This window comes from Armigeres subalbatus, chromosome 1, assembly GCF_024139115.2.
Source record: "Armigeres subalbatus isolate Guangzhou_Male chromosome 1, GZ_Asu_2, whole genome shotgun sequence".
In the NCBI taxonomy this organism is placed as follows: Eukaryota; Metazoa; Arthropoda; class Insecta; order Diptera; family Culicidae; genus Armigeres; species Armigeres subalbatus.
This window is the reverse complement of record NC_085139.1, coordinates 279494832-279512177: the sequence shown is the minus strand read 5'-3', so window position 1 is coordinate 279512177 and position 17346 is coordinate 279494832. Positions and strand designations below refer to the sequence as shown.

At 36.0% G+C, this 17346-nt stretch overlaps 1 protein-coding gene across 2 annotated transcripts in view; it reads right to left on the bottom strand.

The window, feature by feature from the left end:
* Positions 1-17346, bottom strand: part of LOC134214818 (uncharacterized) — a 199965-nt gene that overhangs the window by 129009 nt on the left and 53610 nt on the right. For both annotated transcript variants that reach the window (XR_009979928.1, XM_062694118.1), the window contains exon 2: positions 3431-3501. Coding sequence is in view for 1 of the 2 variants with exons in the window: in XM_062694118.1 (XP_062550102.1) it covers positions 3431-3463 (33 nt within the window). In the remaining variant the exon portion in view is untranslated. The remainder of the gene's footprint in view (positions 1-3430; positions 3502-17346) is intronic.

Sequence of the window (17346 nt, the reverse complement as noted above, 5' to 3'; positions counted from 1 at the left end):
GTTACTTGCAGAGCAGCCTTTTTTTTTTTTTACCAGTTAGTTTATTTATTAGGCTCAAATGTTTAATAAAAAACTCTACGGAGCCGAAAACATCAGAATTAATGACAAATTAATCCGAAGAACTATCAGTTTCTCTGCGAGATGTCTTCTTTGGCGGGGAACGGTCTATCGATCCAACCGTAACAGAATGTTCCCGTCGCTGACTCGTCGATTGCGCTAGTTTTTTTTTTCCTCTTCCTCTTTCATCTTTCTGTGGTAGTCCGTGTTTGCAGAGCAGCCTTGCGAAATCTCTCCGTAACGAACGGGCGAATGCGATCACCAGAGCAATCACAAAAAAGTTGTTTTGAATTGCCTGGCATAGCGAAGAGTTTTAGATTCAAACTTGTTTTCGATTTTCCTTGGAGTATATTTTGTAGCTCTTCGTCGGTTTGTTGATCGTCGGCGAGATCGTCGAAATTCATCGCTGGGATGGCTCTGACGGCAGCAATGCGGGAGAGCAGATCTGCTACAATATTTTCTCTGCCAACGATGTGACGAATGTCCGTCGTGATTTGCCCAATGTAGTCCAACTGGCGCGCTTGTCGGTCGGTAGCTTTCTCGGGCTTTTGACGGAATGCAAAGATGATCGGCTTGTGGTCGGTGTAAATGTGGCAACTTCTGCCTTCCATCATATGCTACGTACACACCAGTCAAGCAGTTCGACGAACATTGACTCCACCCCCAAGAAAACGCTTCAGTTGCTGCTTTGTTGGAACGTGTGTGAAGTTGTTCGAACAACCATTTGACAGTTGGCGGCTCGGTTGGAAAAAAATAAAACGGTTTGACTTTGGTTTGAGTTGTCGGGGTTCGCCGAACATGGCCGAACATGTTTGAGCATTTGTAGTGAAGTTGCACAAACCCCCATATATTTTTTGATGGTTGATGCTCAAGTTGGCGCTTCGGTCGTTCGTGTGTGATATTGTTGGTCGAATAAATTGATTGTTCGTGTCGCTGTTGGTAAAACTTGATGGATGTTTGAATAAACGAGAGGTGGAGTCAATGTTGGTCAAACTGCTTGACCGTGTGTACGTTCCAATAAATTTGAAGTGGCGTACGGCAAGATAAATCGCTGTCAGCTCTCGATCGTATGTGCTGTAACGGAGCTGAGCAGATTCGATTTTTTTGGAGAAGAATCCAAGCGGTTGAGCTGATCCATCGACTATTTGATGTAGCACGGCACCTGCTGCAATGTCGGAGGCGTCGACCCAGAGAGCCATTGTTCTACATGTTTGGAAGGATGTGCTAGCAGTGCAGCTTGGGCCAGCTGCTGTTTGCATTGATTGAACGCTGCTGTGTTGTCGTCGTTCCAAACTATGGGTGAGCGATCGTTTCTTTTATTCCCCGGGGTCATCGCCAGTAATGGTATTTGTGCTTCGATTGCGTTAGGAATGAATCTGCGATAGAAGTTTATCATTGCGATGAAACTTTTTAACTCCTTAACCGTCGATGGTTTCTTGAAATTTTGGATCGCTTCCACACGCTCCGGTAGCGGACGGATTCCATCGGAGGTAACCAAATGTCCTAGGAACGTTATTTCAGCTCGACCAAATTCGCATTTGGCAACGTTGATTGCCAGATTGTGCTGCTTGAGCCTTTCAAACAGCAGACGTAGGTGCACTCGATGGTCCTCTGGCGAAGACGAGGCAATGAACAGATCAGGGGACTGAAGAGGTGGCTGATTCGCCTACCCATCATTCATTCAATATATGGCGAACAATAGTTTTGTTTTCATTCCATTAAATTCGTGATAACAAAGCTTCTGAGGCATCGACGTACTATTTTATGACATAAAGTAACTATATAAACACAAAAGGCTCAATAAATCTAAACAAATCGCAAGTTTTCGTTAGGAAAAGGTAATTGCCGGTAATTAGCACTAACTACGTACGAGCCTATCACCCAAAATAAGCACTGAATTGGGGTATACCAACCAGATTTCGGGTACCAAAAACCGAAGTACCAAAAACGATGTTGGGTAGAGTTCCATTGTACCGCAGATGACAGGCGTTTCACCCTCCTGGAACAGATCATCGATGTAAGGGAAAACAAAATCTAATCCACGGACGACTTCATGAATGAGCCTTTGGAAGGTTTGCGCTGCGTTTCTCAATCCGAATGTCATGAATGAAAATTCGAACAGCCCGAACGGTGTGGTGATGGCTGTTTTAGGGATATCGTCGGGATGGATTGGAACTTGATGAAATGCCTTCTGCAAGTCAACCTTGGAAAAAATGGTTTTTCTCTGCAGCATGGCCGTGAAATCTTGGAGATATGGTAAAGGGTAACGGTCGGGTACCGTCTGGGCATTCAGCGCTCGATAATCTCCACACGGGCGCCAAGATGCGTCGGCTTTTTTTACCATGTGAAGCGGGCTAGACCAATTGCTGCTAGACGGCTTGCAAATACCAAGCTTCATTAGGTGCTCGAATTCAGTGCGCGCTGCTTCCAGCTTGTCGGGCGACAGTCGTCTCGGTCTAGCGTACACAGGTTGGCCGGTGGTCTCGATGCGGTGTACAATTGTTGTTTTGCTCACTGTACCAGGCGGCGCGAGTCGGGTAATCGACGGATATTCGGCCAGTATTTCCGCATACGGCGATACGGAATCAAACGTTCGGATGGAATACTCACTGGTTTGCGTGAGAAATCCGACTGATTCGAGTCGCGTCGTATATAATAAATCAATATCTATTAATAAGGACTAATGTTTATGCAACAGAACTTTAATGCACACCAAAAACATTAGTTTTAAATTACAATCACAAATTAATTAAGACGGGTTTTACCTGTTTTGGATCTATAGCATCGAAACTTGCTCGTGGCATGATGCGCCCTCGGCATAATCTGAAAAGGCCGTACCCTTGTAAGATAATATCAATATACCGAAAAGGCAACAGCTTTGTCAATTACTATGTCTGAAACTTGATTATGCATATGTACAACATGTGATAGATTTAGTTCGGGAAAGGAATTGGAAGGTAATCGCCCCTTTTCGGTGGGCTTTGATCCCACGACCCCAGCTCGCTAGACAGGTGCTTCCACTACTAAGCTACGAAGGACCTCCGTCGTCCACCGCAGCTTAGCGGGTACTGATGAAACCAAATTCCCAGCACCAGGTACCAGCCGATCTCTCGCAATACATTTTCAGAGCTAACTCTCTCATATGTATTTTTGTACACATGCCAACCACAAGCTTTGTCAATTTTGTAGCGGTTTAGCCGGTTCATATGGCATATGAAAGTTTATACAGAGAGAACCTTTCTTATGACCATATGACCTTTCAATAACCAAGGTAGAATTGACATTTTCACTGGATACCCTCCCCTTGCTTCATTAGTGCTCTTTCTGTCAGTTGTAACCAGTGCGAAAAATATACGAAAAAATATGTACCAACCTTAAAAATGTGGCGCATCTTGACTCCAGCCATGGAACGGCTCTTTTTTACAGTAATCCTCTAACTGTAATCTGAAATCGTCAGAAAAAGAGAAAAGAATGACTTAGTTACTGATAGTAATAGAGTACTGCATGATGACATAGTTTGTCAGTTCACGGAGCTTTTTTACCGGGACGTAGTTGCTACTCCATTATGACCAGATCAGCTGTTCTTGCACAGGGAGCCAACAGATGTTTGCTTGGGACGAGCTCACATCTTAAATGTACAAGTACTGGTGATCTCATTTGTTAGGTCATACTGGCGCCTGCCACGTCAGAATGCAAGTCAATGTAGGGAAGGGGGAGGACATGATGATGCAATCACTCGCCCACTGCAAGCCGAATATACCTCTGCACTTGCCACAAGCTCATGCGGAATTTGTTGGAATTTTTGGGTTAGGTTCGAGATGCAGAGGCCCGATAACGAGCTGCCAATGTGATAGATAGGAGAAAGCAACTGATGGAATTTTTAATTGGATGTTTGGAAATGCGCTTCATAGTTCATTTCCAAATCTAGCAGATTACTGTTCGAATATTCAAGTTGAAGGTATAGGAATTGAGATGGAAACGGCATGAGAGTCCATTTTCCAGTTCTAGCGATTGCTAGAACATGAGAAATATAGAGAAAGATTTAAAGCAGGAGAATGGAACGGACCTGGGATTAAACCCACGACCTGCGTATGAGGCAGAAGCAGTAGCCATATGACTACCAAGCCCGCTAATGTTTACCGGGACTTGGTCTCTGGAGCAGCTTCCGGAAAAACTGATTTGCGATTAGTTTAGAATGTTGTTGTCTACTGTGAACCATATCACTGAAACATTCGGATCAAAATGATTTCGAACGGAAATTATGAATTTATATTTCCGGCTTATCGATTTAGATTTTAACACCCTGTACACAAGCACTGTGAACTGTCTATAATTAAATTGAAACATGATGATAGTCTGGCAGTACTGCAATTTCTCAAATTCATTGAGATATGTCACGCGATGTTCACATATCTGCCCCTCTCAATATCGCCAAGAAAGGTGAAAGGCGAAAGGCAAAACCAAGAAACTATATCCTCTCATGGTTGATTTTCTTGCAATATTTGGTCGCCTAAGATAGAAAAAGACTTTTTGCTCTCTGTCTTATGACGATCACAACAATTTTCAGTACTGTAACTCTGATTTCCAACCCGCAAATGTTCTACTCCGGACCGGACCCAAGCGAAGTGTAACAAAAATATGGTTTCTTTAACTACACGCAAAAGATATTTTAGTTACAAGATAAACATTGTCGCTGTCGTCGCTGTCCGGAACATCTTTTGCTGGCGAGGATAGGGGATCTTGTGTGCAAAGAAAAAAATAATAAAATAATGTGCGCAAAAAAAAACTAAACTAGTCTCAATTATGAAAAAAAATGAAAATTGTGAATGGAAAAAGCCTTGTATTATTGCCAGATAAAATAGTACGAACCGTCCACGCCTTCCGAAAGAATCAGCGGATGGCTTAAGCGCCACTCCAAATACTCCCCCTTCAAAACACGCTCGATCGTTAGAAAAAGCAAAGACAACCTAGCTGAATGCAGAATATCCGCTTGCATTGGTTATTATCATCGGATGTTTATAAACAGGCCACCCCGATCATATGTAGAAAAAATCTGAAGGGTTATGCACAAGACATCCAACCGTCCAACGTAAACTACGTAAGATAGTTCGGTGCCTCAGGAATAAAGTCATCATAATGCATGACGTTTAGAAGTTTAGAACAAAATTTACGTAACTTAAAATAAGAAAATGGTTGGATACCGTCGTCGGGTGTCAACGGGTCTGGGGGGCGACAATGTGTCAGCGCCGTCACCGACAGTCTGAAGGTAGGATAACAAAATCGTTGAAAATGTTCAAAATACTGGCAACACTGTCCGTGAAGCATTTTATTTTATTTTAATTTTTAATTTTATTTGTTAATTATCTAGTACATGCAATAATCTCTTAGACTAGGTGTCCGGTGTTTTCCTAACACTATAGTCCTTATTTGCTATGTTACATTCTTAGTTATTATTAATACATTTAAATTGCCTCTGGCAGTTAGGAGTTTTCCTCTGGTAGAATTGAACCATGTGGAAATTACAATGTTTTTAGCTTAAACTAAACTTAACCTAATGTATACTAAGGGTACAAGGATTATAATTATTGTTGCAACAGAAAATTTAATTTAAAATAAAATTTATCAATTTTACAATCAAACCTTCATGCCAAACACTGTCAAATGCTTTCTCTATATCAAGAAGAGCAACTGCAGTCGAATAACCTTCAGATTTGTTGAGACAAATTAAATTCGTAACTCTTATTAACTGATGGGTGGTTGAATGCCCATGGCGAAAACCAAATTGCTCATCAGCAAAAATAGAACTGTCATTGATATGAACCATCATTCTATTTAAAATAATCTTTTCAAACAGTTTGCTTATTGAATAAAGCAAACTGATTGGGCGATAACTAGAAGCCTCAGCTGGATTTTCGTCCGACCTCAATATTGAAACAACTTTGGCGTTTTTCCATTTATCTGGAAAATATGCCAACTGAAAACATTTGTTAAGTAAATTGACTTCGACAATTACATTTGTCAAAGATACGAGAGCATTATCAATAGCACTTTTGGTATCGAGAGGATTATCAACATCAAAATTCCTATCGATATACGTTTTATATAAATCCCAATCAGCTCTATGATAATTTAAAGTAGAGCTGATTGGATTGTAAATGGCTTCTTGTGAGATTTCAAACGTCACAGGAAGGTGATCAGAGTCAAAGTCAGCAGCATGCACTCGAGACATCGAGTGGGAAGCGAAGAGGCGGAAATATGTAAGTGAATGAAATTGTAGCTTTTCTTGAGTTGGTTTTCCCAGGAATAATAAGATGGTACGTCAAGTGTCTCTGCTCTATGGGTCGATTGGCGTATTGGAATCTGATTAATTAAATTCTGTTCTGTTACTCTTTTCTGGTTGACTCAATGTTTTTCTCATTTTTTGCAACACACCTTAATATAATTATTGGTGAGTACTTTAATGCTGCCTGGAAACCAGCCACAGCCTTCAGTTTATTATGAAGTAATGCAGTCCGGGATATCGATGATCAGTTATTGACTAATGTTTTTCATGGGTTTTGTTCAATTAATGTTGTAACTACTCCTAGATAGAATACACCAAGCCGTAGGGTGGATTGCAGAGCAACTCACTCTCAGCCCAGCACTTCAACTCCGTTCTTGAATCCGAAACATATTCAACATGTTGTTGAACGAAAGCAATATGTATGCAAATACACGTGACTCCCTCGTGCCGTTCGGTTGGCAAAATGACGGTTCACCGTCGCGTAGATGTTGTTGAGGGAAACTCGCGTGTTCCACCGTCAAATCTTCCAACGCCGTATTTGAACCGTTCAGCCAACAATAACACGCGTAATTGAATTGGCATATCATTTTCGCGAAACTTCGGCGCTCACCTATTCGTCTAGTTAGTCAAAAAGCCTGCCACAATGTAAGGGGTTCAAACAGAGAGTATTGAATTTCACCGTCAAGTTTAATGGCGGACAATAGAGGAAGCCAGTTAGCAGTCCAACGTGTTATGGTTCAACATAGCATTTTTTTTAAATTTTTATTTTTTCTATCTAATTCTTCTAAAATTTCAAATTTTCATTTCTCAGTTTAAATTTTCTTAAATTTTTAGAAAAATAAAAAAATAATAATTTTTAAATTTTTAAATTTTTACATTTTTAAATCTTTAAATTTTTAAATTTAAGGCAAATAAAAAAAAATAATTTTTAAATTTTCAAATTTTTAAATATTTAAATTTTTAAATTTCTAATTTCTTAAAATTTTTAAATTTTAAAATTTTTAAAATTTTAACATTTTAAATCTTTAAATTTTTGAATTTTTGAATTTTTAAATCTTCAAATATTTAAATTTTTATATTTTTAAATTTTTTTTTTAAATTTTAAAATTTCAAAATTTTAGAATTTTCAAATTTTTAAATTTTTAAATTTTTAAATTTAGATATTTTCAAATTTTGAAATTTTCAAATTTTTAAATTTTTAATCATTAAATTTTTAAATCTTTAAATTTTTAAATTCTCAAATCTTTGAATTTTAAATTTTAAAATTTTCAAGTTTTTAAATTTTCAAATTTTCCAATTTTAAAATTTTAAAATTTTAAACCTTAAATTTTAAAATTTTAAAATTATTAAATTTTTAAATTATTAAATTATTAAATTTTAAAATTTTAAAATTTTTAAAATCTTTAATTTTTAAATTATTAAATTTTTAAATTTTTGAATTTTTAAATTTTTAAATTTTTAAATTTTTAAATTTTTAAATTTTAAAATTTTTAAATTTTGAATTTTTAAATTTTTAAATTTCTAAATTTTAAAAACTTTTATTTTAAAATTTTTAAATTTTTAAACTTTTTTAAACTTAAATTTTTGAATTTTTAAATTATTAAATTATTAAAATTAATTAAAATTATTAAAAATTTAAATATTAAAATTTTAATTTATTTTTAAAAATTCAAAATTTTTAAAAATTTAAAATTTTTACATTTTTAAATTTTTAAATTTTTAAATTTTAAAATTTTAAAATTTTAAAATTTTTAAATTTTTAAATTTTAAGATTTTAAAATTTTTTAATTTTTAAATTTTTAAATTTATAAATTTTTAAATTTATAAATTTTTAAATTTTTAAATTTTTAAATTTTTAAATTTTTAAATTTTTAAATTTTTAAATTTTTAAATTTTTACATTTTCAATTTTTAAATTTTTACATTTTCAATTTTTAAATCATTAAATTTTTAAATTTTCAAATTCTTAAATTTCAAATTTTTAAATTTTTAAATTTTTAAATTTTTTAATTTTTAGATTTTTAAATTTTTAAATTTTTAAATTTTTAAATTTTTAAATTTTTAAATTTTTAAATTTTTAAATTTTTAAATTTTTAAATTTTTAAATTTTTAAATTTAAAAAAATTTAAACTTATTAAAACTTAAATTTTTAAATTTTTAAATTTTTAAATTTTTAAATTATTAAATTATTAAATTTTTAAATTTTTAAATTATTAAATTTTAAAATTTTTGAATTTTTAAATTTTTCAATTTTTTTATTTTCAAATTTTTAAATTTTTAAATTCTGAAATTTTTAACTTTTAAAATTTTAAAATTTTTAAATTTTAAATTTTTAAATTTTTAAATTTTTAAATTTTTAAATTTTTTAATTTTTTAATTTTTCAATATTTAAAATTTTAAATTTTTAAATTTTTAATTTAAATTTCAATTAAATTAATTTTAAATTAAAATTTTAACTTTTAATTAACTATTTTAAAATTAAATTTTTGAATTTTTAAATTATCAAATTTTAAAATTATTAAAATTTTAAATTTTTAAAATTTTTGAATTTTAAAATTTTAAAATTTTAAAATTTTAAAATTTTAAAGTTTTAAAATTTTTAAATTTTTAAACTTTAAATTTTTAAATTTAAAATTTATGAATTTAAAAATTTAAAAATTCATAAATGTAAAAATTTAAAAATTTAAGAATTTAGAAATTTAAAAATTTAAGAATTTAGAAATTTAAAAATTTTAAAATTTTAAAATTTTTAAATTTTTAAACTTTAAATTTTTAAATTGAAAATTTATGAATTTAAAAATTTAAAAATTCATAAATGTAAAAATTTAAAAATTTAAAAATTTAAGAATTTAGAAATTTAAAAATTTAAGAATTTAGGAATTTAAAAATTGAAAAATTAAAAAATTTAAAGATTTAAAAATTTAAAATTTTAAAATTCAAAATTTAAAATTTAAAGTTTCAAATTTCAAATTTGAAAATTAAAATTGAAAATTTAAAATTTAAAATTTAAATTAAAATAAATTAAAAAATTAAAAATTAAAAATTGAAAATTAAAAAATTAAAACTAAAAATTTAAAAAAAAATTAAAAACTTGAAAATCAAAATTTAAAATCTAAAATTAAAAATTTAGAATTCAAAAATTTAAAATTTGAAAATTTAAAATTTAAAAATTTAAAATTTAAAAATTTAAAATTTAAAATTTAAAATTTAAAATTTAAAAATTTAAAATTTAAAATTTAAAAATTTAAAATTTAAAATTTAAAAATTTAAAAATTTAAAATTTAAAATTTAAAATTTAAAAATTTAAAATTTAAAATTTAAAAATTTAAAATTTAAAATTTAAAATTTAAAATTTAAAAATTTAAAATTTAAAATTTAAAATTTAAAAATTTAAAAATTTAAAATTTAAAATTTAAAAATTTAAAAATTTAAAATTTAAAATTTAAAATTTAAAATTTAAAATTTAAAAATTTAAAATTTAAAAATTTAAAATTTAAAATTTAAAAATTTAAAAATTGAAAATTTAAAAATTTAAAAATTTAAAAATTTAAAAATTTAAAAATTTAAAAATTTAAAAATTTAAAAATTTAAAAATTTAAAAATTTAAAAATTTAAAAATTTAAAAATTTAAAAATTTAAAATTTGAAAAATTAAAAATTTAAAAATTTAAAGTTTAAAAATTTTAAAATTTTAAAATTTAAAAATTCAAAAATTTTAAAAATTTTAAATTTTAATAATTTAAAAATTTAATAATTTAAAAATTCAAAAATTTAATTTGAAAAAAGTTTAAAAATTTTAAAATTTAATTTTATAAATTAAGTTTTCAAAAACTTGAAAATTTCAAAATTAAAAAATTTAAAAAATTTAAAGTTTAAAAATTTAAAAATTTTAAAATTAAAAATTTTAAAAGTTCAAAATTTCAGAATTTAAAAATTTTAAAATTTAAAAATTTAAAAATTTAAAAATTTAAAAATTTGAAATTTTTTTTTTTTTGTGGTTAAAATTCAGTTTTATTTTGTCATTATATGTACAGTTCTTACAATAGTAGTTCAGCGTTTTCAAATCAATTTAAATCTAATTGGAACATTAAAGCATCTACATCAATTCTATCGTTACACTCGTTAACAAAGCCGATGTACTTCACAAACAAGCGGAGAATTTCCACTCGCGCAGCTCTTCCAATTCCTGGCAAAACAGGTCTCGCGAGGTCCTCGAACGACAGTCGTCTCCAACCATTTGTGTAGCCGGCTAGCCTCTGCTGTAGGACTGTCCAGGCCGGGCCGACACGAGAGCAGCTACAGAACTTGTGCTGGAGCGTTTCAGTTGCCTGTATGTCACAGTGTTGACAGTTCTCGTCCGCCACCCGTTGCATCACGTGCAGAAGCTTCCGATGCTCTATTTTCCCATTCACCAGCAGGTAAAGTTGGGATCGCTGCGATGAGGAAAGCTCTTTCATCCCAATATTTCGCCACGCGCGTGGCCAGTCAAGCGCTGGACTGTTTCGTTCCACCTTTGGCAGTTCGGTTTGCTGGACGAAGTGCCGGTGGATCAGATCGGCGGAGGGGTTTTGTTGGATATGGTTGGGAATTTGGGACAAGTTTGATAGGATTGATTTTAGGTCAGGATTGTCTATTGAAATTGCGGGGCGAGGAATTGCGTGGAAAAGAAGGGATTTATAGTAGGGAATGGATTCGATCTCTTGCAGATGTCGATTGGTAGCCAGGCTGCGACTTTTCAGCGCCAACACGTGCAAATTCAAGCCACCGTTTTCTTTCTTCCGAACTAGCTGCATAATCGGAACGCGCGCGAGCATTCCTCTCCACAGAAACGTCCCCATCGTAGCTGTGATTTTCGCCGTGTGAACACCAAGCGGAGGCAGCACAGATGAAAGGTACCACAGCTTCGACGTACCGAATGTATTTAGCATTATCACCCGCTGGTGCAGATTCAGCCTGCGCAAGGACTGCAGCCACATTTGCTGTGAGAACTTGCCCGCCAGCGCATCCCAGTTGAGTGTGGTCATCAGCCTTATCGAGTTGGCGAAGGTAACACCCAGAATCTTGACTACGTTGGCTGTTTGTAGCCACTGGGTACCAATTTCGTTACCTTCGAAAAAGCCAACATTCACTGCAACCGTTTTTCGCAAATTCAATTTTGCGCCGGCGGCAAGCCCAAAGCGACGAAATATTTCATTCATCGCTTCTATTTGCCACGATGACGTCACCACCACGCTGATGTCGTCGGCGTAGGCAACGAGCAGATCATCCCCACATACTTGCTCAAGCCTACACACCAGTGGATGAAGATAGAATACGAACAGATGCATGGACAACGGGCAACGGCAGCCGAACCGTCTGGCTCAATAATCCAAACTGCATGCCAGCCGACTGCGCCCATTGCACGAACGGTGTCTTCCAACCCGTTGCAAACACAAATCGCGCGCAGCACGTCGTCGTCGTTGCGCACACAACCACAGACCGCTGAAGTGGTCTTGGTTGACATATTCAAAAAGCCAGCAAACGCGTTGCGATCGAAAGACCGAACCGCCGGCAATGACACGGACGATTCATCCACATCGACGAGAAGCAGCCGAAGCCGAGGACGCCCGCCCGGCAAGAAACAGCGATGCAACGACGGTGACGACGAGCAGGATGTAGACTTTCTTCCATAAATGGCTCTCACGTCTTACAACCTTGCATCCATCAACATCGGCATGATCACGAACTCCACAAAACTGAACGCACTCCGAACCTTCATGCAACCAAAACCTCGATATCGTGTGTCTGCAGGAAGTCTAGAACGAACAGCTTTCCTTGCCTGGCTTTGTGGACCACATAAGGAGAGGCACAGCTGTAGCGGTGAAGGAGCCCATCCATGTCACTCAAGTGGAGAAGAGCCTGGACAGCCGACTAATCGCGCTGCGAGTGCACGACACAACACGCTTAAAATCAACAACACAGAGATTTGTTTGCATCACACAAAACGGACCTAATGCGGAACATCCCCTAGATGAGCGATAGTTACACAGCCACAAAAATAGCTCGTGTAGTTTTATTGAAGCTTGGATTTCAATATTTTCAACAGTATTTGGTTCCTCATGAAACAAGGAATCTGTACAAACGTTTACATGTTGAAAAGGACCGTTATCACGACCGTACGAGGCATTTTTTCAACTTGTTATCTCTGCTATCACATTTTGTTCGCATTCCCCTATATTTTTTCCTGTCTTTTCGCAAACTGGCGCAAACACGTGCGGATGGCACTTTGTTTGCAATTTCACCACCCTCAGCAACGCGGACCGGCAAAATCTGCTCCTCAGCGCAGCGGCGACGTTGTAATCCTTTTATTCAAATGAGCATCACCGGGATCGGAGCACATCCCTCACACGCGCATTTTGGCCAATATTTGTTTAGTGAAATGTGAACCTACGCATCCCGGCGGTCATTCTCTCGGATCGAGCTTATTTAAATAAAAATTCGAAACTAATTTGCAAATTTGCATAGGACGTGAGTCGTATGCTCGTCGATATCGGATTTCAATTATCTCGCACTTTTTTTTTTCTTTTTTGGATTTCCCATTCAGATTCCCATTGGCTTGAAGGTCCTTCTGGAAGAGAACGAGTCAAGTTTTAATTAAATAATAACACGCTAAACTGCAATAAACCGTTATCATGCGGAAGCGAACTTTAACAGTTCCTTCGAGTCGACGTGAACCTATGGTTGTTCAGTTCTGCATTTTATTGGACGCTCTTCCCGGTCGGCGGGCATGGTCCTTGGCGCTGCATCAAGGGAAAATTAGTTGTGAGGTGTAAAACTTGAAATTGAATGGCTCCTCCAAGTATCGACATGGCAGACAATGGAGTTTTCCCTTTGCAGCTAGGTAGTGGCCATTAAACGGAAGCCATAAAGTTTGTAATCCTGATGATACTCCTGCTGCGAAGGATACTACGACTTTAGTGGCTCTCAAGGTGTGGCCTCATTCCAGTTTTGCAACCAACGACGATGCATTGCGTTTAAATTGTGTTTAAAGATAATTGTGTTTAAAAAAACCTTTGCAAATCAAGAACAAATAATTGATAAAGAATAGTCCCATCGAATTCATAAGTCTCGACTTCCGACAATGTCGCTTTCTAGCTACGTGCTCGGCTCAACTGTCTTTCTACGTGTACGGACTGTCCGTGTCCGCGACATCAATGTCTGAATGAAGTCATTTGCATAATAATTCGTTTTTCACAGACGCGTGCTTGGTAAGACAGGTTTGAGAAAACGGTTCGAGTTCGAGTCACTTCTATCCAGTTCTTTGTAGCGCCGAGATAAGCGGTTACTGGGTGAGTGGGACAAAAACGAGAAGTCGACTATGCCTGGCCCAGCATGTCAATTGAGCTGTGCTTTGTGCGCATTGAGCTGTATTTCGTCATCCAGGTTCAATGATTCAATATAACTTTTCGTGAGTTTGTGGTTGGGGGAGGGCAAGGCCGGATTAAGCCGGAAGGGGGCCCCAAAATGTGCAAAAAAGGTTGGTTTTGGTACATAAGATTTGTGGGGGCCCGGGGCCACGGCCCCCCGGCCTCCCATAGATCCGGCCCTGGGGGAGGGCAATTGCAATTCGGAAATCACTTTAACGGGTAGGGGTAGGTGTAAACACATGTGTGTCGAAATGTATCAACATTTAACATGGTATTTGCCATCATAATGTGTCTTTTGACGTAGGACTACGTCTGTCTTTTCTATATTGGGGTTCACTTTGCGATTGCGAAAATCAGAGAACGTCACGAAAATATGATAGAATTTAAACTTGAATATTTCAGCCATTTCTCGATGGATTTTCAATAATTTTCTTGAGCCATTCGATCAAGGATAAGTCAACGCTTCTTTGTATTTATATGAAAATAGTGATTTTTACCTATTTATTATTGATAATTGTTAAGTTTATAAAAAGGTAAACTACCCAATCACGTACATACATCGCAAGCACAGACATCAAAATCAAGCAACCTGCGAAATTGGATCTAATCCTCAGTTTGAACTAGATTTCACACAGAGCGGACGCAGAAGAGTGGTCGCAGCGGAGCGGACACAGCAGCACGAAGGCACTGGTAACATTTTCAACGGAAAACCATCGCATTGGGGGTGGTCTTCGGCGTGTTGCTGCAGATCATTCAACCTCAACGAACCAGCATTCTATATGGAGAAAGACCTGGCTAAAAAAAATAGCACTATTGCGATTCCGGCATTGCGACCAGCATTTTACATAAAAGTGGTGAATGACGACTGTTCTGAAATTATAATATCTAAAAAATTAAAAATTGATGTCTACACTGAAAAAAATAGTTTTGAAAATTAAAATCGATAATACAAAAAAACTTATCTCAGAAATCGATGATTTTTTTCTGCAGATATGTATTTTATTTATCTAACTTTTCTGGGAATAATGTTTCTGTGACATATTTAAGGAAAAAAAAAGTTTTTCTAACAAAAACTTTTTTCATGTCCATATTGAGTGAAAATTTATCAGCGTGTTTAAAGCCTACGGGGCCAATTATAGGTTCAGCAGCCTATCATCAACCAACGATGCATTTTGAACGTATAAAAATTTGTTCAGGAAGCAATTTAGCATAATCTAACATTAATGTGGACCAACATGTGAACATGTGGCATGAACTTGTTATTGGAGCCTACAGCTTTCGAAAATCGGTTGAAATTTGAGTTTTTGTGATCGTGATGAAATATTGGGTCCAAATGGACCCCCATGCACAATGTGTCACTTTTTTGTGGCGCCTCTCCTCGATGTCGCTGGAAGCTGATTTTCTCAGGAAATCTTAGTTAGTTAGAAAAGTCGGAATTTTTCGGATTTTTATCTCGCTGCGTTACAAAGCTACAGCAGTGTTTTGGGTGTGCTTGGGTCGAAATGGACCCCAATGCACTAAGAAGGTTAAATATGTCACAGGAACATTATTCCCAGAAAAGTTAGATAATTAAAATACCTATCTGCCGAAAAAATTTCATCGATTTCTAAGATGAGTTTTTTTGTAATATAGATTTTAATTTTTAAAACTATTTTTTTTTTCAGTGTAGAAATCGGTTTTTTATTTTTTGGATATTTTTCCAAAAAACTTCAGGGAATTTCCCGACAGTCCGCCATACAACACTTTTTTGTAGGTCCTGTAATTTTAGAGTTACATCGATTTAAAAAAAAAAAAACAATGAAAAAAATTAGGCCCTCATCAAACGTTACTCTTGACAATTTTTGAAAAACTAAGTAAGCAGAGTGGCTTAGAAATACCACATATTTATGCCCTCCAAGTTTCATTCGTTTCTAAGATGGTGCTGCCAGCCCCATAGAAGAGTTGGCGCGAAATTCGGCAATGGTCCAACAAAGGACCGATATATTTCCAATAATACAAATATTTATTCCCTAACAGCAACAAAACGAAATCAGAATCTTGTGAAGGAACTTTATTTTACTGAAACTGATGTCATCCATTCGGAAAAAGCTTATTGCATAATCTCTTTCCAACGCGCACTTGCGATTTTGTTACCGAAGGCAACTGTCAGTCGTCGCCAAATAATTAAGTTTTGCATTCTGAAGAAAGTTTATGTCGGATCAACTTTGTTTTGAATAAAATAGTGGACGGAAATAAATCTATTTCATTTACAATGACTAATAGAAACAATACCAAAGATTCTTGCCAGAAAGTTCACTTTCCGCCGACGTCAGCCAAATCGATGAATACGCCAGCTTAGTGAAAATTGTTTATAGCAACCACCCATTGCTCGGACCGACAGATGCCTAGCGATAATGTTTTGTAATATGAAGAACCTTCGTCTTGGGTTAAATTTCCCCGGCCGGTGGCGCACTGTATTGCTCCGGTTTCGCGATTGCGACTGCGCCAAAAATTCCTTGTGCTGTACACTCTGCGGCGGGAACACACACCCAGCTAGGGCTGCGAAATGGTGAGTTGACATCTGGGAAGGAGCGACCAACACAGCTCTGGTCCTCACAAGTTTCAATCTCACGCTCACGCCACGGGTCTTCCGATGACAATTGACCGCCAGCTAAGGGTTGCGTACTTAGCTGGTAGTGCAGCCTGGGCACTGTTGTTGTCCTTCTGACGGGACCATCGTTCCTAACCCCTAATCCCAAGGCGTCAAGCGACCCGTGCCGAGGGGATGCATGGCCAGGGGGGTGAAATAATGAGCTAGGCCTTTAACGGAGCCTGTGGGGTACCTGGGCACCCTCCACAGTAATTGTCGCTTACCGCGTCATGCTGGGCTCTGGCGTGGTGGACCTCTTTTCCCGAGCAACTCGTGGGACCAAAATGGAAAACCAAATCAATTCTTCAATTAGTGGTAGTAGTGTAGGCGACAACCCCTTCGCAAGAGGTGGGTTGTTCAGGTCTCTGCCTAGGAGGCCAGAGGCAATAGTCGGCAGCTCAGTGCGCAGCGCCAGCATGGGTCACTTAACCTGCATCTCGGCTAAAAAAAAACGCCGGTAGAGGTTATTGACGGCCCATGGCTTGTGAAGGCGATGAACCGCAAACGCGATGGGCTTTCGGCCTTCGAGGTGGCGACGGAACAGCTGGACGCCATCATCGACTTTGCGTCATCGAAGCATAATATCAGTAAGGAACTCGAGAGGAGCTTGCTGAAACTTCGAAAGTCGATGTTGGCCGCCAAGCTGGAGAGGGTGGTCGGGACGGCCAAGTCTAAACCCGTGAAATCCATGGAGTCGAGGTCTACCCAGACTGAGGCACAAGGATTCGCGGACTCGGGCAAGATCGAATCGACCGAGGGCGTGCCAGCGAAGACGGTGGTGCCAAAGTCTACCCAGACTGAGGCTCAAGTATTCGCGGGCACGTCGGGGGTGACTTCCCTCTGATAAATACTTCATTTTTACGGATAATCTCAGCTCAATAGAGGCTATTCGTTCAATGAGGCCGGTACAGCACTCACCACATTTCCTTAGGGAAATATGAACCATATTGAGTGCTCTATCGAATCGCTTATA